At 44.8% G+C, this 22,323-nt stretch overlaps 1 protein-coding gene across 3 annotated transcripts in view; it reads right to left on the reverse strand.

The window, feature by feature from the left end:
- Positions 1-22,323, reverse strand: part of ACACB (acetyl-CoA carboxylase beta) — a 295,391-nt gene that overhangs the window by 99,416 nt on the left and 173,652 nt on the right. For 2 of the 3 annotated variants that reach the window (XM_069759501.1, XM_069759510.1), the window contains exons 22-29: positions 21,604-21,704; positions 20,966-21,054; positions 17,682-17,806; positions 12,848-12,961; positions 11,178-11,291; positions 10,893-10,982; positions 10,565-10,683; positions 2,799-2,822 (exon numbers count right to left, since the gene is read on the reverse strand). In XM_069759501.1, the coding sequence (XP_069615602.1) occupies positions 2,799-2,822; positions 10,565-10,683; positions 10,893-10,982; positions 11,178-11,291; positions 12,848-12,961; positions 17,682-17,806; positions 20,966-21,054; positions 21,604-21,704 (776 nt within the window). The remainder of the gene's footprint in view (positions 1-2,798; positions 2,823-10,564; positions 10,684-10,892; positions 10,983-11,177; positions 11,292-12,847; positions 12,962-17,681; positions 17,807-20,965; positions 21,055-21,603; positions 21,705-22,323) is intronic. The other variant, XM_069759519.1, reaches the window with a different exon arrangement.

Below are 22,323 nucleotides of genomic sequence, written 5' to 3' on the forward strand. Positions count from 1 at the left end.
GTGCCGACAGCGGGGGGAGTGTGCCGACAGCGGCACACTCGAGCGGCCCACTACTGCCATTGGCCCTTCTGGCATTTGCCAGAACTGCCCGATGGCCAGTCCGGCCCTGAGCATATGCACAAATTGTATACGTAACTGAAGAAGGTTCTATATGAACTGAAACATTTTGTGTATACTGCAAAATAAATCTTTCTGTTCAAGCATCCTTAAGTTGAGAGCCAAGTTATACTTGTTATGTGTATGGCTTGGGAGCCTAACTTTAGCACCACTCGAAGTAGCTGTGCTCACGGTGTTTTTTCACATGGGCAGAAGGACAAGGCCTGACCTGTGGGCCACTTCTTCTTGCAGAGGTCACAGGCATAGTGAATAGTGGTGTGGAAGGTACAGGAGTGAGACTCCCAGGGGCTTTGCATTTGTAGGACCGGGAGGACTACTTGGAGCAGAGAGGGTATGTTGAAGAGGGCTAAGCCTAGATGGACAGGGAAAAATAACTTGGACAGAGCCTACCAATTCCTGGTAGAGTGAAGGAGACAGAATGGGCAGGCTCAAGCAGGGTGTGCTGAAAGCCCAAGCTGAAGAGGATAAAAGGAGAAATCTCATAGGAAGAAAAATGCGCGCTGGAGACCGCGCACGCTGATTGGTTGGCGCTCGCAAATGTGGCGGTAATCAGACGCTGCTTCAAATGAAAGCCGGGCTCCCATAGGCCGGAAAAAAAGCGTGAGACATCATGCGCTGATTGGCTGGCATTCGCGGGGGCCATGGACGAACCCAGCGTGATAATGAAAGGATGTTTAGACAGAAAAAAAAGGAGAACGCGAGCCCTTGATTCCTGACTGGCTTGCACTCACAAGGGGGGTGTCGTTAAGCGAGTAGACTTTAAGAGACAGGGGATTAACTTTCTAGTCTACCTACATCGGCGTGTCGGAGGTCGCGCACTGGAAGGGGGGCGGTGATCTTTTCCTCTTTTTGATGCCTCCCAGCCACATGTAGAGGGACTGTGGAGAAGGAGGTACCTGTCTAGACGAAGTCCCGACTCCTCCTCCATCCCCAGGACAAAATCAGGAGCCACAGGTGAGGACGGGTCACTGGAAAAAAATCAGCGTCCTCCTTCCCGAACCGTCATGGTCCCAGACAGTGCAGAAGATGGCGTCGACCCTGAAGAGTGGAGGGCCACTGAGAAGTGTCCTCCATCTTCCTCCCACCACCTTTCCCAGGAGTGGGCTGAGGAACAGGTAAAGGACCGGACGCCATGATCCACCCTAATACACACTTGAAGTTTCAGGGGGAAAGGTCCTGCCTCGCAGACCACAGAGTGGACGATGTGGATGGCACCACATTGTTCTCTCGTTCGCTATTTGGGAAAACAGGGTGAGACTTTACACCCCATTACCCTGAAAACAGAATTTTAAGACAAAAGGGAAAAGGTTAGTAACACACAACAGGGGAAAAGAAAGAATGGATCTGAAATTAGGTTGAGGTCTGCCTCCTACTGACACTAAGCTAAAACTGGTGAGCTTTGTGCCAGTTTGTGAGTGCATACTGCTGAGGAGGAGCTAACTCTTTTTGCCTACTGTCAGCCTCCTAGCGACAGCAGTATACACTCATGGTTACTTAAGTCCCCAATGAAGTGATAAAAAAATGCAACTCATCCCACAAAAAACAGGTACTCATATAGTTATTTGTTGTAAAATATTAGAACTCACAGAATGCAAAAAAACAAAAATACCAAAAAGCGAATAAACCAAATTTACATAACAAATTTTTTGGCTTCATTATTTTAAAAGCAATGAACTGCACTTTATCATAGCTCATGGTTTTGCTATAACCATCCATAACAAATAATAGTGCTAGTCTTCTAGGCTACAGTACTGGCAATCATTTGTGGAAAATTTACCAGCCAAAACAACTGCTAACACATCAAAATATAGATTGGCACTCACCACATATGATAAATGAGCTGTTTATTTTCTTTGCATAGTCGAGAGGTATACAAAAAGAACAGTATACCACAAGTCAGTATCCTATGGCCGTTTCATGGACAGAGACCATTCACAATGTACAAGTCAAATGATCACTAACATCTCACCGAAAACTAAAGGCATCACTGTAGACTGATCTATTAATTGCACAAGAAACTCATAGGGATATGGCATATTTTGTGGAAACTGAGAATCTAAGAGAGTGGTTCTATCCAGCAATGGTGTAACACGCCATGCCATAGGCTGACAATCCAATTATGGCAATGGATTACACAACTACTGGCACTTTAGCAGAGGTTGTCCACTACTTTATAATTGATGTCCTATCCGTAGGATAGGTCATCAATGTCTGATCGATCAAGGTCCGACACCCGGCACCCCTGCGGCCAGAATTACTCAATCACAGAGGAGCACCATCTTCTGATAGTGGTCGCGGCTGGGTACTGCACATCCACCTCCTATTCAAAGCAATAGGATAAAATGGTGGACAACCTCCTTAAGCTTGATTTCAGGCAGTTGCCGAGTCAGTTTATCCAGATGACCTCTAAAGTTCTCAATCAATAGCAGTCCTTACTGGCAGAAAAGAAATTAATTTATTAGCAAGTAAAGGGAGCAAAGAACAGTATTAGCATCACATTGCTCTTGCAACAAACTAATAGGATAAAGTCAATAAAAGATGCGCTGTTAAAAGGGTTCCCCCTGCTTCTGAGCAGACCTTTAAAGCAGGAGCTGAAAGCACAAATGACAGCAGTATTCAAAGAGATTGAACTGTGGATTAAGTATTTTCCATGCTATGAAAGTAGAATTGTGCACGCATACCTGCTCAGTGTTGGGCTGATCTCTCTGTAATTAAATGGGCACATAATAGGACAATGAGTGTTACAAGTCTAAATCAGTAACTCTACAGTTCTTACATTAGAAACTGAATTTCCAGTTACAGTATAGTATCACTTTTTTTGTTAAAGAGGTTGTGCAGTGATGATAACTTATAACCTTTCCACAGGATTACTGATAATTTCTAGATCGGTTGGGGTTTGACTGCAGGGATCCTCACCAATTGGGGAAAAGAGGCATTTATATCCAATTGTTCCTATTTAGAATGCATCAGCTGTGTGCCTGCACTACTGATGCTTCACACATTCCCTATGGGGCTGTGAAAAGCTGCGTTTGTCAGCAGTCCCATAGAGGTAATTCACTAAGAAAAACTTAAAATCCAAAGCTATTAGACAAAAAAGGCCAGACATAATGGCATTGGGGCGCGGTTATGAGTAGCTGTGGCCTTTTTTTCTTAGAGCTGCGGTCAGGCATGCACACAATCGCTCCACTCTAAATGGAGATAAAATGCACTGTTCTGCCAATCTGCAGTCCCAGCGGTTGGAAACCCCTTGAACTATTAGTTATTTCATAAGCTGTGGACAGGAGATATTTCATCTTCATGGGCAACCCCTGTAACTTCCATACTGTTACTAGCTCTCTTGGCTGGTGATTATCATTTTTATGTAAATAGGAAGAAAATTCCACTTTTGGATAAACAACATTTGATAAATTACACTTTATCTTCATTTTATTTCTTTCCTTGTGTTAGTTTAAAAAAACTGTTTGAATTAAAGTTATCCAACTTACAGACAGATTTAAGCTGTTTTTTTAAGCTACTTCTAATTTAGAATATTACTATATGTTTTTTTTCTAAACTTTACATTGTGATTCCTGGTGGTGACATGTCATTGTTATATCACGAGGCCGCTGATTGACTCCAGTAATTACGTGACACAGTGGAAATCGCAGCACCAACATGGTAGGAACAGTGCCGATTTGGGGAGGAAGCATCAAGTGTTTCTATTTTTTTCATGGGCACTGGAGCAATTATGAAATGGTCCCCCCCCTTTAAAGTATTGCAGTGTTTAGAGCAAGCAATCAAATGATTGCAGGTTCAAATATACTGGGTGGACTGAAAGAATAAGTGAAAAATAAACAAAAAAAAACAGGATTTTTGGTTGCTTACCGTAAAATCTTTTTCTCTGAGCCTTCATTGGGGGACACAGGAAACCATGGGTGTATGCTGCTGCCACTAGGAGGCTGACACTATGCAAATAAAAAAAGTTAGCTCCTCCTCTGCAGTATACACCCCACCGACTGGAAGTAGGATATTCAGTTAGTGAGAAAGCAGTAGGAGAAGCAACGAGAAAGAACAATATAATAATAATAATAATCTTTATTTATATAGCGCCAACAAACTCCGCAGCGCTCCACAGATTAACAGTTTCAAACGCTCAAAGAGTGTTCAAAGAACTCAAACGTTAACAGTATAACAATAAACAAAGCTGTTCAACTTGGGAGGGTGCTGTGTCCCCCAATGAAGGCTCAGAGAAAAAGATTTTACGGTAAGCAACCAAAAATCCTGTTTTCTCTATCGCCTCATTGGGGGACACAGGAAACCATGGGACGTCCCAAAGCAGTCCCTGGGGCGGGAACAGCAGTCAACTCCAATCTAGGTCAGAGGAACTCACCACCGTCGCCTGCAAGGTCTTCCTACCTAAGCCGGCATACGCTTAAGCTAGGCATCGAAGTTTCGCGAACATGTGGAGGACCGAACGTCGGTCTGTAGAGGTGCAAGGCAGAGGCCTTATATGTGCACCGCCGGGAGACGCCCACTGCCCGGGTAGAGTGCGCCTTAAACCTGGAAGGAGGAGCACTGCTCTGACCTGGCAAATCTAAACATTGCTGACCGGATTTTGCGGGCATACGTTGATTAGGAGGCCGGAGGGCCTCTCTACGCCGAGCCCTTATACTGAAAAGGGGGCCTTAGCTGGATAGACCCGGTAGCGTGATGAGAAAACGCTACAAAGGACGAGTCCGAGCAGGACAAAGGGAAGGGAATCAAGAATGATGAACAGAACCATGGAGAACCTCGGCAAGGTAAGAGCAGAGCACTGAACCTGTGATCCACAGAATGTACAAAACTGCTGCCACAGACTCTGGAAGTGGTTGGGAGCCTGAAAGGAAGGTATAAAATTAAAATGGACCCACCCCTCGCAAAAATGCAGGAGTGTCCGATGTCTGAAGAAAGGGAGGACCTGGATGAAGGCTTTCATGAAATAAAGGCAAGCACACGCGGTCCCAGGAGAACTCTGTCCCTCCGAGGACCTCCTTAATAATTGGTTCACGTTGGAGACAAACTGACGGAAACCCTCGGAAGGCAAGCTGCCAGGGACTTCCTAGAGGATAAGTCCTGTCACGCCATAAGCAAGTGGTCCTTCGGAAGGGCACCATATTGCTGAATGTCCAAGTAGCACCTGCGGTGGCATCCGCGGGGACGGATACCATGCACTTCCTGCAGGATTAGCCCATGCGTCTATAAACCTTGCTGTCTAGGTGGAGACAAAGGCAGGGCACAATGTAGCGGCGGACACTTCAATGGCCGACTTTGCCGTGGACTATTAGTTCGTCGTTGGTATCCTTGAGGGATGCTCTCTGTGGGAGAGGAGGACTGGAAAAGCTGGAAAACCGGAGGGTCCAGAGACGGAGAAGGGGTCCAGCGCATAGTAAGTTCAGGGGAGAGGGAATATAGGAAAACCGAGAAGCTTCCCTCTTTGGAACGGCTGGACTAAGGATTTTAAGAGAAAAACCCAAAAAAGACCATTAAATTGAAATGACAAGGAAAAGCTTGAGAGTAGGGTACTGGGAGCCTGCTAGAAAGCATGACAAGATGGGCATTGATAAGCACAATCGGACATGAGCAGTCAAGGGAGAAGAGTCCATGAAAAACTGGAGTATGTCAATTCCATGGGGAGTTGGCCCTATGAAGGAGTACATAGGCCCCGGAAAAAAACTTGACTGCCAAAAGGAAGATCCGTACCTATGACGACCTGAGTGACCCTATCCGTCCCGGACCCTCTGGAATGGGAGAGGATTGTAGTGTGTGGATCTACTTACCTAAGTATCAGACACCACACAAACGAGGATAACAATGAAAGGGATACGAATCCTGCTGAAGGAAGGAACGTATTATCCCAAAAACCCATCATTGGATCCAGGCGTGGAGCAGCCCTGTACACTGGACGATGCTTGCACAGTGTAAGATCCAATTCCTATCCGAGGTGGGAGAACCTGTTCCTGCCACAGTCGGAAATAAAATCCCGGCGCTGCTCGAGGTTGAATCCAGTGTCTGTAAGAAAGAAGAGGTAAGAACTGATGCATAAATAGGAAGCTCTGTATAGAGGTAGTTCAAAGGCCCCTAGAATAGTGCCGTGAACAATCATGAGTCAAGGTATTATATGGCTCTGACTTCGTAAGAGACAGCCAGACGTATAATACTGTAAATCATATAAGATGGAGTAACTCACTGGATCGTGCAGATAAATCTAGGACAGCACTGTAAACTTACCTACTGGATAGTTAGTGGTAGGACCGAATAACCAAACAGAGTGGAGAGGCTCCTGGGGAGCAACCCGCAATTGAGGCCCAGTGCGTGGCTGAAGGAAAACTGCAACCAGTTGGTACCTGACACCGGCGAGTTCGACCTACCTGAAAGTGGACTGGCCACTTATGCTGCCACTGAGGTCCACCCTGTGGCACTGAGATCCGCCTTGTGGTACGTGCTAGATGTTCTGTTTAGCTGTTAATAGACCACAGACGTTATTGACCGTGAAATACACGGTAAAAGTTGCGGCTCTGACTCACCTGAATGCGGTTGTAACTGCTGCGGCAGTCAACGAGAAGTGATAAATACCGGGCACCTCTCTCTGAGTGGTGATTAAAGGGTAGCCTAGGCAGATGCTGCAAAAGAACCTTAGGAGAGTGATAGAGGGCGTTTCTGACATACCTGACTCTGGAGCAAAAGAGCAGGACCAGTGCAGCAATCGATCTCGGGCACGTCTAAACCACTGGAACGATGGCAGGTATTGACTTAATGTGTCTGGAAGATGATATCTAAAGCCTGGATAGCAGACAGTGCTGCTGCAATCGACAGGAGGAATAGGGGAGTGCACCTGACTTACCTGAATATAGTACAGAACGCCGGTACCCCTGCGGTGGTCAATCCAAGACATGACTGATCCGCTGAAGATACGACAGTTTCAAATAACGTACTGTACCTGGAAGGTGGTGCGTGTGAAAACTGGGTGTCGGATAGAGTACTGCTGCAATCGGCTCTTGGTATCCTGCAACTATGGCAGATAGAGTACTGCTGCGATCAGCTCTTGGTATCATGCGACTAAGGCGGATAGAGTACTGCTGTGATTGGCTCAGTATCCTTCGACTATGGCAGATAGAGTACTGCTGCATTCGGCACCCGATATCCTGCAACTATGGCAGATAGAGTACTGCTGCGATCGGCTCTCGGTGTCCTGTGACTAATCAGCCTGGAGAGAGCCCTGGAGAAGGGTATAGGAGAGAGTTGATTCTGTGTTGCGGTCTAGGTCGTGATACCTGACGGCATTAGGCAGAATAACAGCTTCCGTGTAGTAAGCCGCACCACGGAGTCTGTCTTGAAGTATGTCCTGCCGTGCTCATTCTCCTGAAGGTAGGACAGTAGGCTTGTCAACAGGGAGCCTAAACTCTACTCTCTGTTGTGCACCTGAGTTCAAACCTTTGCGCCTGCGATCTGTGGTCAGATTCTTTATCCACTGAGCCACAGCAGACGTTGCTGGGAAATACAGACTCTTAACCGGCTGGAAGTCAGGTCTGAACACTGCAGTCGTGAAGTGAGTAGGAGCAGCTCCCCTCTCTGCTTAGAGCACTGTAATGGTTGCATCCGGAGGGGGCTGCAGGGAGATGGAGGGCGGGTGCCTGAGAGCAGGAGATATGGAAACATTTGATATGCCAGGGCTCTAGCATCGCTGTGTGTAGAGAAATAGCCGAGCACCGCTGAAAATCAGGGCACAGGTCTGCAATAGCAGAAATCACAACAGCAGTGTGAAAACGTAGAACTCTGAGAAACATGCAACTGAAACCTTCTACGAAGTGAACGTCATATGGCAGGTCTTATAATGGTCCATCTCCCCGTGGAAGGTGAGGGGCGGACAGTGGCCCAGATGACGGCAGCGTGGGGCATACTGCCATACCCCGCTGGAAACTGCACGGCTCTAGGGCACTTATTACACCGGTGACTGCACGGCTCTTGCTACTACGCCAGTGACTGTACGGCTCTAGAGTGCTACTTTGCCAGTGATTGCGCGGCTCCAGAGTACTATTACGCATTATGCCGGTGACTGCACGGGTCTAGAGTACTACTACGTATTGCGCCAGTGACTGCACGGGTCTAGAGTAGTGATACACCATCGACTGCACGGCTTTAGAGTACTAATACGTAACACACCAGTGACTGCATTACGCCAGTGGCTGCACGGTTGACCGGCTTGCATGAAAGGACGACGAGAACACTTTCTTATAGGATTAGGCATGATAAGCATACCTACTAAGGAATGCCAGAAGGTTAGGGGAACAGGAGAGATGCAGAGAGGAGGGCCAAACTGCTAAGCAGCGCTACTCACAGCAGTTGTAGTGTCCTGTAGTCTGCTCCAAGGTTGTAACTGTGACAGGCATCAGGACACAGGTCCAGGGCACCAGTATGAAGATGGAGGCGGGGAACCCGGCCATTGCAGATGCACGCTGGTGGCAAGCACACAGATCGGAAGAGGGGGGGGGCGCGAATAGCCATCAGTTCCGGGGGAGAACGGTTCCCAACAAGATAGCGGCGATCCCAGGCCGAATGGTGCGGCTGGGAGTAGTGGGCGGAGCTAGCCGCTCTGAACAGGAATGGGTACTAAACCGCCTGTAGGGGAGCACCAAGATGGCGCCGGTGGGCAAGGCTTGCCGAAGATGGTCGGGCGGGAGAAAAGCCCGCCCGATGAAAAAGGAAGGGGGCGGAGCGCGGCACCGGAAGTAGGCCCCGGGAGAAGCCGGGGCCTAAATTAGAAGCCGGTGACCGCTGAAAGGTGTGCGCGGGCGTAAAGGAAAAGGTGCGGGCGTCCTGCTGACAGGCGCGGCAGCTGCCGCATGCAAAGAGGCGCCGGTGCCGGAAGTAGGCCCCGGGAAGAGCCGGGACCTATATTAAAAGCCGGCGGCCGCAGGAGACTACCGCGGCCGCTGGGAAGGACCGCGGGTCACCTAAAAGGTACGACCGCTGTGGAATTTCAGCGCGGCTGCCAGTAGGGGGGCCGCGCCGCAGAAGGCAGAGTGATCGCGGCCGTGGGGACATCAGAGCCGCGGCGCAAAAAGATAGGCCCCGATTTCTTGTCCCTAATAGCCCCAGTGCAGAAAAGGTGCGGCCGCAGGAATAGTAGTGCGGCCGCAGAAATAGTAGTGCGGCTGCCAGTAAGGCACCGCACAAAGTAGCAGGGGAGGTAGGGAATCCAAGACTCGGAGCACCAATACTCACCTAACATCCCACGCAGTCGTACTAACCTTAAAAAAACATGGAAGATATTAGACGTCCTTGGAGCTGGTGGACGTCCTCGTCTCCTCCGACCGACAGGCTCTGGAAGGCGAGTGGGTGGGGGACGGAGCCAGGACCGGACTTCTGAGCACGCTTGTGTGCTAGGATCTTGGTCCTGGAGAGGGATCTATGAGGATACGGGGTGGCAGTACACGCCGTACTCATAGTCCATAATGTGGGACTACAGGTGTGACTGTTCACCCTGTATCCCTTCCGGAAAACCTGAAAAGAAACGACGCACATTGAGGTAGATAAGGGTCTAATGAAAGACCCGTGTCCACCTCCTACTGACACTAAGCTAAACTGGATATCCTACTTCCAGTCGGTGGGGTGTATACTGCAGAGGAGGAGCTAACTTTTTTTATTTGCATAGTGTCAGCCTCCTAGTGGCAGCAGCATACACCCATGGTTTCCTGTGTCCCCCAATGAGGCGATAGAGAAAGAAAGCTTTTAAAGATGTTCAAAAATACTAAAAACATAAAAGTCTGAATCACCCCCCACCTCTTTTTCCCCTAATACAAATCATTGAAATTAAGAAAATAAACATATGATATTGCCACATCCACAAAAGTCCAATGTATCAAAATATAAAATGATTTGATACACTAAGTGCTGTAAAGAAAAAAGGCTCTCCAATTAATGTCTATGGAAGTGCCAAAAATCGTTGAGTACAGTGCTTGGCGATCTCCAGCAGTCCCATTGAGAATAAATGCTCAAGTGCGCATACTCAACCACCGCTCCATTCAGATGGAGCTCTACAGAGTCTTGTCCTTACGATCACCGAGGTCTCACTAATTGGAATCCTAGCAATTAGTAAGGTATCTCCTATTTTGTTGACAGGGAATAACTTAGGAGCTTGATAAAACTCCATTAATGTATAACTATCTCAAAAATGCCTTCACACACAGCCGAGAAGTGATTCTGCACTACTCATACCACGATTGAGGGGCCTTAATAGTCTGCTTTACTGCTACAAATATACAAATTGCAAAGAAAAGCTTCCCTGAAAAGAATCACACATTTCAAGCAATGTGCAAAAATGTTGGCCGAGTTAAAAGGCATGACACTACAGGCAGAAAACCATGCTTCAACATACATGCATGTCACAGTCATGGACCATAGGTACTGTTGAGTACATCAATTACAATACCTGTTTGGATGAGAAGACGGCAGCATAAATTGAAATTCCACCACACATGTGCCATCCAGGAGTTGATGGTGCTGCAAGCTGTTTAATTCATAGGCAATATACCCCCTCCTCACATACACCTGCAATAACAGATTACTGTCAGATTACAGAAACACCCCACTTCATTCCAACAGCAACTTATACTAGTTTTACCCAAAGAATAGGGGAGAGGAGACAGATGTCTACAGAGAAATGGCCATCCCTCATTATGTAGGGTAGAGCACAACATAAGCTTCATGTTGGGAGCCCATATTTACAGGTCACAAACAGCAAATAAGTAAATCTTTACCTCCAGCGCAGCCATGCGAACCACCTGGTTAACATGGTAGAAAAAATTTGGTAGCACATCAAAGATTGAGGTCTCGGATATGATCAGTTTCTGGAAAAACAAACAACAAAGTCCATAACAAAGTATTGGTAAGGTTCCTCATTAACCACAGGTCTGTAATATTGTTTTACACCTCATTTTATATACAGGTCATTAATACAAAACTTTTAAAGTCTTCTCTAGCCACCAAGGAAAGCCATCAATGTATTATTTATTTAGAAAACCATGACATTAAGTTTCACTGACCTTCAAATTTTCGGGGCAGAATTGATGTCCATATAGATCTATGGCAGACAGGAAAATTGATTCCACTTGATTATGCCTCAGTTCATAAGAAGGAAGGTGAGAGGCAATCAAAACCTAGTGGAAGTGACATATTGAATACTTTTTGAAAATATTTAAAACTTTTTTTTTTGACCAAAACAATAACACAATTCTGTAAAACTGCTAGGTATCAAATGGCAAGTTTATAGACTTAGTTATGATTCCTAATATGTCAGATATTAAAGTTTTTTTCTCAAGGTCAATTTTGCAGTCACTTCCAGCTAACGGGCCCTCCTGCATGCAGAAGGGTGGTGCGCTCCTGAAACATTACAGATCAAGCCGGCGGCATGGTTGTGCTGCTGGGTCAAACTACGAGGTCTCCAATGCAGCTAGCAGAGGAAGATTTGCCTCTGCAGCATTGGAGGGGAGCATGAGAAATGAAGCTGGTTAGTTGCAGTCTGATGGAAATGTGAAGGGAGCAGGCCATCAACAGCCAACGACAGGCTGCAGTGCTCATATGAAATAATCATGAGATCGCCTCAGCCCTGGAAGCAAAGGAGCAGCGACAGCCATAAAAGCAAATTTGCTTTTTTTTTTATTTAGCACACTGAAAGATTTCAGCAGTTTTTATTTCAGCAGGGGAGTAGTGGCACCAATGTAACTTCCCTGCCCTTAGTAATATACTTACAAGCGTCTGCCTTCTTCGGTTATCAGTGACACTCCAGTAGTCTTCTGCAGTTTGTGACCTGCCGGATCGCTCCAGTGTCTCCCGGGCGAGCCGAAGGTCATTTCACAATGTAAGTTTATGAGAGCCATAATGAGGCCAGAACGAGGTCCTCATAGACTTACATTGAGGGCTTGTGACAGTTAGCTCTGACTTCTGGTCAGTCAGAAGTTGTGATCACAAGATGGTGGATCGGAACCAGAGCGGTGCTGGGAACAGCTGAAGACAGCGGTTGGTATAATACTAGGCTCAGGAACAGAATAGTAGCACCACTCCAGTGCTAAGATAAAAAAATAACAATGGAGTGGTGCAATAAATAGCTGATTGCAGACTACCTAATACACACTTGTTTCAACTGAGAGAAGGAAATATGCCGCTGCCAGACACCTCAGGCAGCTCAAATACCTATCTACATGATCCATTTAGAATTATTACACCAGATTTAGAGAGTAAATGAACATTTTTATACACACACAAACCGCATATATTATATGTCTCTCTATATACACACACACCGCATATATTATATAGCTCTCTATATTCTTTGCAGGGTTATGATTTGATGTAACATACTTTTTATTCCTGATTTTACTTCCTTCTCTCCCAAACACAATGCTTTCAACACCCACTTCAGGCTCCTTTAGAAGCTCATTTGCTGCTCAGCTCAATCTGAATATCTCTATAAATCACTACATTCAAACAACAAGTTTAGGCCCACAGATTGCTTGAATACAGTGTATGGATCTTGCAGTTGAAAGAAGCTTATTAAAGGAACATGAACAGAGCATTGAGGCAGGACTCACATAATGACTAAAGTAATAAGATATAAAGTAAAAGTTACTCATTAAATATACACACTGAATGTTGCTTTTACTGATGAGCAGGAAACTAGACTTTATATGAGTTTTACATCTAGACCAATTCTTACCTGCCGAGCCCTCAGTGCAACCTTTGAGTGCTCAGTCTTACTCAGCTGAGTCAGTTCGTTAAGAATAGTCATCAGTTCATCGGTAAGTGTTGGATCTCTACCACAAAGTTGGTCCTGTAGTTCCAAAAGAATCAGTATTAGTAACCACACTGTTCTCATAAAAAAAAAAAGATATGTGAACTAGTAAACCTAAACCAACGGGAACATGTTCCATCTGTGAAAAGCAGATATATAGAATATGGTACTAACCAATCGGATGTGAGAAAGGGGCCTATAAGGGCATTTGTCAGATTCATACAGGTAATATAAAGCTTTAAAGTGCTACAGCGTGGCTTATGTTGTGTGCTACATACGTGACTGCAGAAAACTCCATCTAGACACGTGAAGCCAATCACTGCAGGCTGTATAGATGGGTCAGTGATAGGCTGCTGTGGTCACAAGTACAGAAACCAGCAAGGGACCCAAGAAAAGTCAGAAAGGGAGCAACAAGGGCTTGTTAAGGTTGCTATTACGCAAGTAGATATGTTACATGCTTTTAAACATTTTTCTGTGGCCGCACAACTCCTTTAACCCCTTTACCCCCAAGGGTGGTTTGCACGTTAATGACCAGGCCAATTTTTACAATTCTGACCACTGTCCCTTTATGAGGTTATAACTCCGAAACGCTTCAACGGATCCTGGTGATTCTGACATTGTTTTCTCGTGACATATTGTACTTCATGATAGTGGTAAAATTTCTTTGATAGTACCTGCGTTTATTTGTGAAAAAAATGGAAATTTGGCGAAAATTTTGAAAATTTCGCAATTTTCAAACTTTGAATTTTTATGCAATTAAATCACAGAGATATGTCACACAAAATACTTAATAAGTAACATTTCCCACATGTCTCCTTTACATCAGCATAATTTTGGAACCAATTTTTTTTTTTGTTAGGGAGTTATAAGGGTTAAAAGTTGACCAGCAATTTCTCATTTTTACAACACCATTTTTTTTTAGGGACCACGTCTCATTTGAAGTCATTTTGAGGGGTCTATATGATAGAAAATGCCCAAGTGTGACACCATTCTAAAAACTGCACCCCTCAAGGTGCTCAAAACCACATTCAAGAAGTTTATTAACCCTTCAGGTGTTTAATAGGAATTTTTGGAATGTTTAAATAAAAATGAACATTTAACTTTTTTACACAAAAAATGTACTTCAGCTCCAATTTGTTTTATTTTACCAAGGGTAACAGGAGAAATTGGACCCAAAAAGTTGTTGTCCAATTTGTCCTGAGTACGCTGATACCCCATATGTGGCAGTAAACCACTGTTTGGGCGCATGGGAGAGCTCGGAAGGGAAGGAGCGCTATTTGACTTTTCAATGCAAAATTGACAGGAATTGAGATGGGACGCCATGTTGCGTTTGGAGAGCCACTGATGTGCCTAAACATTGAAACCCCCCACAAGTGACACCATTTTGGAAAGTAGACCCCCTAAGGAACTTATCTGGATGTGTGGTGAGCACTTTGACCCACCAAGTGCTTCACAGAAGTTTATAATGCAGAACCGTAAAAATAAAAAATCATATTTTTTCACAAAAATTATATTTTTGCCCCCAATTTTTTATTTTTCCAAGGGTAAGAGAAGAAATTGGACCTCAAAAGTTGTTGTCCAATTTGTCCCGAGTACGCTGATACCCCATATGTGGCAGTAAACCACTGTTTGGGCGCATGGGAGAGCTCGGAAGGGAAGGAGCGCCGTTTGACTTTTCAATGCAAAATTGACAGGAATTGAGATGGGACGCCATGTTGCGTTTGGAGAGCCACTGATGTGCCTAAACATTGAAACCCCCCACAAGTGACACCATTTTGGAAAGTAGACCCCCTAAGGAACTTATCTAGAGGTGTGGTGAGCACTTTGACCCACCAAGGGCTTCACAGAAGTTTATAATGCAGAGCCATAAAAATAAAACAAAATTTTTTTCCCACAAAAATTATTTTTTAGCCCCCAGTTTTGTATTTTCCCTAGGGTAACAGGAGAAATTGGACCCCAAAAGTTGTTGTCCAATTTGTCCTGAGTACGCTGATACCCCATATGTGGGGGGGGAACCACCGTTTGGGCGCATGGGAGGGTTCGGAAGGGAAGGAGCGCCATTTGGAATGCAGACTTAGATGGAATGGTTTGCAGGCGTCACATTGCGTTTGCAGAGCCCCTAATGTACCTAAACAGTAGAAACCCCCCACAAGTGACACCATTTTGGAAAGTAGACCCCCTAAGGAACTCATCTTGATGTGTTGTGAGAGCTTTGAACCCCCAAGTATTTCACTACAGTTTATAACGCAGAGCCGTGCAAATAAAAAATATTTTTTTTTCCACAAAAATTATATTTTAGCCCCCAGTTTTGTATTTTTCCAAGGTTAGCAGGAGAAATTGGACCCTAAATGTTGTTGTCCAATTTGTCCTGAGTACGCTGATACCCGATATGTGGGGGGGAACCACCGTTTGGGCGCATGGGAGGGCTCGGAAGGGAAGGAGCATCATTTGGAATGCAGACTTAGATGGATTGGTCTGCAGGCGTCACATTGCGTTTGCAGAGCCCCTAATGTACCTAAACAGTAGAAACCCCCCACAAGTGACCCCATATTGGAAACTAGACCCCTCAATGAACTTATCTAGATGTGTTGTGAGAACTTTGAACCCCCAAGTGTTTCACTACAGTTTATAACGCAGAGCCGTGAAAATAAAAAATCTTTTTGTTTTCCCACAAAAATTATTTTTTAGCCCCCAGTTTTGTATTTTCCCAAGGGTAACAGGAGAAATTGGTCCACAAAAGTTGTTGTCCAATTTGTCCTGAGTACGCTGATACCCCATATGTTGGGGTAAACCCCTGTTTGGGCACACAGGAGAGCTCGGAAGGGAAGGAGCACTGTTTTACTTTTTCAACGCAGAATTGGCTGGAATTGAGATCGGACGCCATGTCGTGTTTGGAGAGCCCCTGATGTGCCGAAACAGTGGAAACCCCCCAATTATAACTGAAACCCTAATCTAAACACACCCCTAACCCTAATTCCAACGGTAACCCTAACCACACCTCTAACCCTAATCCCAACCCTATTCCCAACTGTAAATGTAATCTAAACCCTAACCCTAACTTTAGCCCCAACCCTAACCCTAGCCCTAACCCTAGCCCTAACCCTAACCCTAGCCCTAACCCTAGCCCTAACCCTAGCCCTAACCCTAGCCCTAACCCTAGCCCTAACCCTAACCCTAGCCCTAACCCTAGCCCTAACCCTAGCCCTAACCCTAACCCTAACCGGAAAATGGAAATAAATACATTTTTTTTTATTTTTCCCTAACTAAGGGGGTGATGAAGGGGGGTTTGATTTACTTTTATAGCGGGTTTTTTAGCGGATTTTTATGATTGGCAGCCGTCACACACTGAAAGACCCTTTTTATTGCAAAAAATATTTTTTGCAATACCACATTTTGAGAGCTATAATTTTTCCATATTTTGGTCCACAGAGTCATGTGAGGTCTTGTTTTTTGCGGGACGAGTTGACGTTTTTATTGAAAACATTTTTGGGCACGTGACATTTTTTTATCGCTTTTTATTCCGATTTTTGTGAGGAAGAATGACCAAAAGCCAGCTATTCATGAATTTCTATTGGGGGAGGCGTTTATACCGTTCTGCGTTTGGTAAAATTGATAAATCAGTTTTATTCTTCGGGTCAGTACGATTACAGCGATACCTCATTTATATCATTTTTTTATGGTTTGGTGCTTTTATACGATAAAAACTATTTTACAGAAAAAATAATTATTTTTGCATCGCTTTATTCTCAGGACTATAACTTTTTTATTGTTTTGCTGATGATGCTGTATGGCGGCTCTTTTTTTGCGGGACAATATGACGCTTTCAGCGGTACCATGGTTATTTATATCTGTCCTTTTGATCGCGTGTTATTCCACTTTATGTTCGGCGGTATGATAATAAAGCGTTGTTTTTTGCCTCGTTTTTTTTTTTTTTTCCTTACGGTGTTTACTGAAGGGGTTAACTAGTGGGACAGTTTTATAGGTCGGGTCGTTACGGACGCGGCGATACTAAATATGTGTACTTTTATTGTTTGTTTTTTTTATTTAGATGAAGAAATGTATTTATGGGAATAATATTTTTTTTTTTTTTTCATTATTTTGGAATATTTTTTTTTATTTTTTTTACACATTTGGAAAATTTTTTTTTTACTTTTTTACTTTGTCCCAGGGGGGGACATCACAGATCAGTGATCTGACAGTTTGCACAGCACTCTGTCAGATCACTGATCTGACATGCAGCGCTGCAGCCTTCACAGTGCCTGCTCTAAGCAGGCTCTGTGAAGCCACCTCCCTCCCTGCAGGACCCGGATCCGCGGCCATCTTGGATCCGGGGCTCGAGCAGGGAGGGAGGTGAGGAGACCCTCGCAGCAACGCGATCACATCGCGTTGCTGCGGGGGGCTCAGGGAAGCCCGCAGGGAGCCCCCTCCCTGCGCGGTGCTTCCCTGCACCGCCGGCACATCGCGATCATCTTTGATCGCGGTGTGCCAGGGGTTAATGTGCCGGGGGCGGTCCGTGACCGCTCCTGGCACATAGTGCCGGATGTCAGCTGCGATAAGCAGCTGACACCCGGCCGCGATCGGCCGCGCTCCCCCCGTGAGCGCGGCCGATCGGCTATGACGTACTATCCCGTCCAGGGTCAGATAAGCCCAGGGCACCTCGACGGGATAGTACGTCTAAGGTCACAGAGGGGTTAAACATATGGACGGCAAAGCTCCACATTAAAGAGTTATCAGGTTATGCAAAAAATGCAATACTCACAATTAGCATAGTAACAAGGATATTCTTCTTGGCCACCTGTGCATGCGAAAAGATGCATTCTAACACAGGAGTCATATCTGGCTTGTACTGTTCCCGCAAGTTTATCACACACTTGTCATAATGGGCTAAAGAAAAGAAAACAATCATGAACAATTTTAGACTGTCCAATAACTATGTGCTTTAAATTAATAAAAAATTCAAGAAATAATATCAATGCAAAAAGGGAATGGATAGTACTGAAAATGGAATGGTTATACATTTAATGGGCTGTAGATATACATAAGAGATCTTAGACAGTTTGGCCTAGTGGACTGAACTGCACGCTCTTCAATGCTGCTAGCATGCAGTGTCAGAGGGCGCCCTAAAGTTGTTCAGATCCAACCAGCTTCACAGTGCTGTTTGTAAGCTCTATAGCACATAGCTTTCAAGTGCCGGATTCCTTCCCCGAGAGACCTGCCACCGCTGAGTACGCTCTTTGTGATAAACGGAGCTTGTAACCACTTGGCCCATTGAGTTATTAAAGGGAACCTGTCACCCCGTTTTTTCAGATTGAGATATAAATACTGTTAAATAGGGCCTGCGCTGTGCGTTACAATAGTGTATGTAGTGTACCCTGATTCCACATGAATGCTGAGAAATACATTACCAAAGTCGCCGTTTTCGCCTGTCAATCAGGCTGGTCTGGTCAGGTGGGCGTGTTCACAGCGCTCTTTTCTTCCCCAGCTTTCCGTTGGTGGCGTAGTGGTGTGCGCATGTCCAAGATCCGAATTCCCTGCGCCCATGTGAAGACACAGCGCGCAATCTGCGCTGTCATCCCTTTCATCGGTGGGGGCGGCCATCTTCCTGGGGCCGCGCGTGCGCAGATGGAGTGCTCTGCTGCACGGGGCTTCAGGAAAATGGCCGCGGGATGCCGCGCGTGCGCACAAGAGATCGCGGCGGCCATTTTCCCAAAGCCGAGATGCAAACTCGGCTTTGGGAAAATGGCCGCCGCGGTCTCTTGTGCGCACGCGCGGCATCCCGCGGCCATTTTCCTGAAGCCCCGTGCAGCAGAGCACTCCATCTGCGCACGCGCGGCCCCAGGAAGATGGCCGCCCCCACCGATGAAAGGGATGTCAGCGCAGATCGCGCGCTGTGTCTTCACGTGGGCGCAGGGAATTCGGACCTTGGACATGCGCACACCACTACGCCACCAACGGAAAGCTGGGGAAGAAAAGAGCGCTGTGAACACGCCCACCTGACCAGACCAGCCTGATTGACAGGCGAAAACAGCGACTTTGGTAATGTATTTCTCAGCATACATGGGGAATCAGGGTACACTACATACACTATAGTAACGCACAGCGCAGGCCCTATTTAACAGTATTTATAGCTCAATCTGAAAAAACGGGGTGACAGGTTCCCTTTAAGGTCTCTCTCCAATGAAATAGTCCCCCGATGAACACCAAAACCAATGTTGGAAACGCGTTAGGACAAAGGGATCTGACATTACAAGGTCAATGATAACATAAGTTACCTCCTGGGTCTATATTTATTTCATGTGGGTAACCTGCCATCTTTGGGATATATGCACAGGTGCACTTTAACCCCTTAACCCCAGAAGTACTTTCGGTTTTGCGTCGTTTTTTTGCTCCCCTTCTTCCCAGAGCCATAACTTTTTTTATTTTTCCATCAATATGGCCATGTGAGGGCTTGTTTTTTAAAATACACCATTGTTTTTACCATGTCGTGTACTAGAAAAAGGGAAAAAATTCCAAGTGCAGTGAAATTGCATAAAAGTGCATTCACATAATTGTTTTTTTGGGGGCTTTTTAATTAGGTTCACTAAATGCTAAAAATGACCTGCCATTATGATTCTCCAGGTCATTACGAGTTCAAAGACACCAAACATGTCTAGGTTCTTTATATATATTACTGGTGAAAAAAAATTCCAAACTTTGTAAAAAAAAAAAAAAAACCAACAACAAAAATTTCCGATACCAGTAGCGTCTAATTTTTTCGTGATCTGGGGAGGGGCGAGGGCTTATTTTTTGCGTGCCGAGCTGACGTTTTTAATGATACCATCTTGGTGCATACATAATCTTTTAATCGCCTGATATTGCATTTTAATGCAATGTCTGGGCGACCAAAAAAAGGTTAATCCTGGCGTTTTGACCTTTCTTCTCGCTATGCCGTTTTTATTGATAGATCGGTCGATTCTCAACTTGGCGATACCAAATATGTTGTATGTTTAATTTTTTTTTTTATTATTGTTTTATTTTGAATGGGGCAAAAGGGGGTGATTTGAACTTTTATATTTTTTTATATTTTTAAAAACATCTTTTTTACTTTTGGCATGCTTCAATAGTCTCCATGGGAGACTAGAAGCTGCCACAACCTGATCAGCTCTGCTACATAGAGGCGATGATCAGATCAGCTCTATGTAGTAGAATTACGGTACTCACTTGCTATGAGCACCGTCCACTGGGTGGCACCCACAGCAATCCAGCAGTGAAAACTATAGAGGACTCCAGGAGACTTCTGGTTGTCATGCCAAAGAACTGGTGACCCACGATCATGTGACGGGGGTCACTGGCTGGAAGCGAAACTTAAATGCCGCTGTCAGCGTTTGACAGCGGCATTTAACGGGTTAATAGCTGCGGATGGATCGCGATTTTAACTGTGGCTATTCTGGGCACATGTCAGCTGTTCAATACAGCTGACGTGTCGGGAAAGATGTGGGCTCACCACTGAAGACCACATCAAAAGGAGGATGTCCGACATCTGCATAAATATAAGTCTGATGTCGGCAAGGGGTTAAAGATGTACAGTACAGACCAAAAGTTTGGACACACCTTCTCATTTCAAGATTTTTCTGTATTTTCATGACTATGAAAATTGCACATTCACACTGAAGGCATCAAAACTATGAATTAACACATGTGGAATTATATACTTAACAAAAAGTGTGAAACAACTGAAAATATGTCTTATATTCTAGGTTCTTCAAAGTAGCCACCTTTTGCTTTGATGACTGCTTTGCACACTCTTGGCATTATCTTGATGAGCTTCAAGAGGTAGTCAGTCGGTCCGAAAAACTGGGAAAACTTTGTAAGTGTCCCCAAGTGCAGTGGCAAAGACCATCAAGCGCTACAAAGAAACTAGCTCACATTTTTTATATCAGTGGTGCAGCCTCCTGGTAGCAGCAGTCAGGGACCCATGGTTTCTTGTGTCAATCAATGATGCAAAATAGAAACATTACTTTAATGTAAAGCCAATAAGAAGAAAATTGCACCACTCCCACTCACCATATTGGAATTGGGTTTCCACCTGCAGGTATCGCCTTAGTAAATCAAGCACCACCGACTTCATGTAGCCACGTATTCCACTACGGTACCTGTTAAAAAATGATTTGTGCTAAGCGTAACATATATCCAAAAGACTCGATTGAAAACCAAGAATGGCTTAGTGAAAGATGCGTTTGGATGAGGACCCAGCATGGTGTTTCACCTACTGTCTGTTAAGGCCAAAGTATAATGGACACTAAGGAGTTGATTTATGGACATTGTTACTGTCCTGAAATTATGATGAATATACCCTCATTGGAATATTGCACTGCAATATATGTGAAGAAGTCTTTGACACTACTAGATGATTTTCAGTCAGGTCAAATAAACAATGTGTGCATTGCTAGGATTCAATTTTTAGATGTGCGGCAACAATTTTTTAACAAAGTTTTATAATCAGATATACAGATGTGTGTAACATTATAAAAACGATCCAAGAAGGGTCTAGTAAGCTCATATCAGGTAGGATTCTTTATTATTACTTATTTTTCAGAGCGTTTGATTTCTACGTAAATAAAACAGAAACCAAAATATTTTAGGACAATGTGGCACTCCATGCATAAATCTGGTTATGGGCGATACTATCCTAATTAATTTACCTTTGCACAAGCTGAACAATACTTTGAGTGTTCATAAAAAACACCTCTCTGTCTGCTTTTCTCTGCAGAGTGGCTGCATGGCTATCCAGGATATTGGCAATCTACAAAGACAGAACAAATTACTCCATTAGGGTGTTTAGTGTATACAAACAGGTTAAATCATTCACATTTAGTACAGGGTGTCTGTACATACTGCATATCATGTATAGCATGTTACCTGTAATCTGCTTAGTAAACCCTAAAATTTGTGAATGATATTCAACAAGTTTTACATGCACTTACTATATCATCACACATTGCGGTCATGTCATATTTTTGTTGTGATTTGGCAATTTTGCAAGAATCATAGCAAACAATACACTATACTAATAGGTCTAAGGAAAAATGTTTCTAGAACCCTGTGAAGAGTGCCAAAATGGCACAAGTAGACTTACAGACCATGCAATGTGCATAAGGGAATTTAAAGAGGCCTTTTTACAGGGTTTAGAGTTTTAATGTGACACAGCTAAACTCAGCTGTGCTGCTCCTCTCCCCACATCGACCTTATCTGAAAGGTGTGATTCATGTATTTGATAATCTCCCAGCACTTCCCAATCACGCAAAAGGTTAAAGGTCCTTTTACATGGAAGTGTCAGCTTCTACCACTGTGCCACCAACGGATAGCGACAGCTCCACACCAGAACCTACTGTGTTGAACCTTGTTTTGTCAGCACCTGTGAA

Source organism: Ranitomeya imitator, chromosome 1, assembly GCF_032444005.1.
Source record: "Ranitomeya imitator isolate aRanImi1 chromosome 1, aRanImi1.pri, whole genome shotgun sequence".
Classification (NCBI taxonomy): Eukaryota; Metazoa; Chordata; class Amphibia; order Anura; family Dendrobatidae; genus Ranitomeya; species Ranitomeya imitator.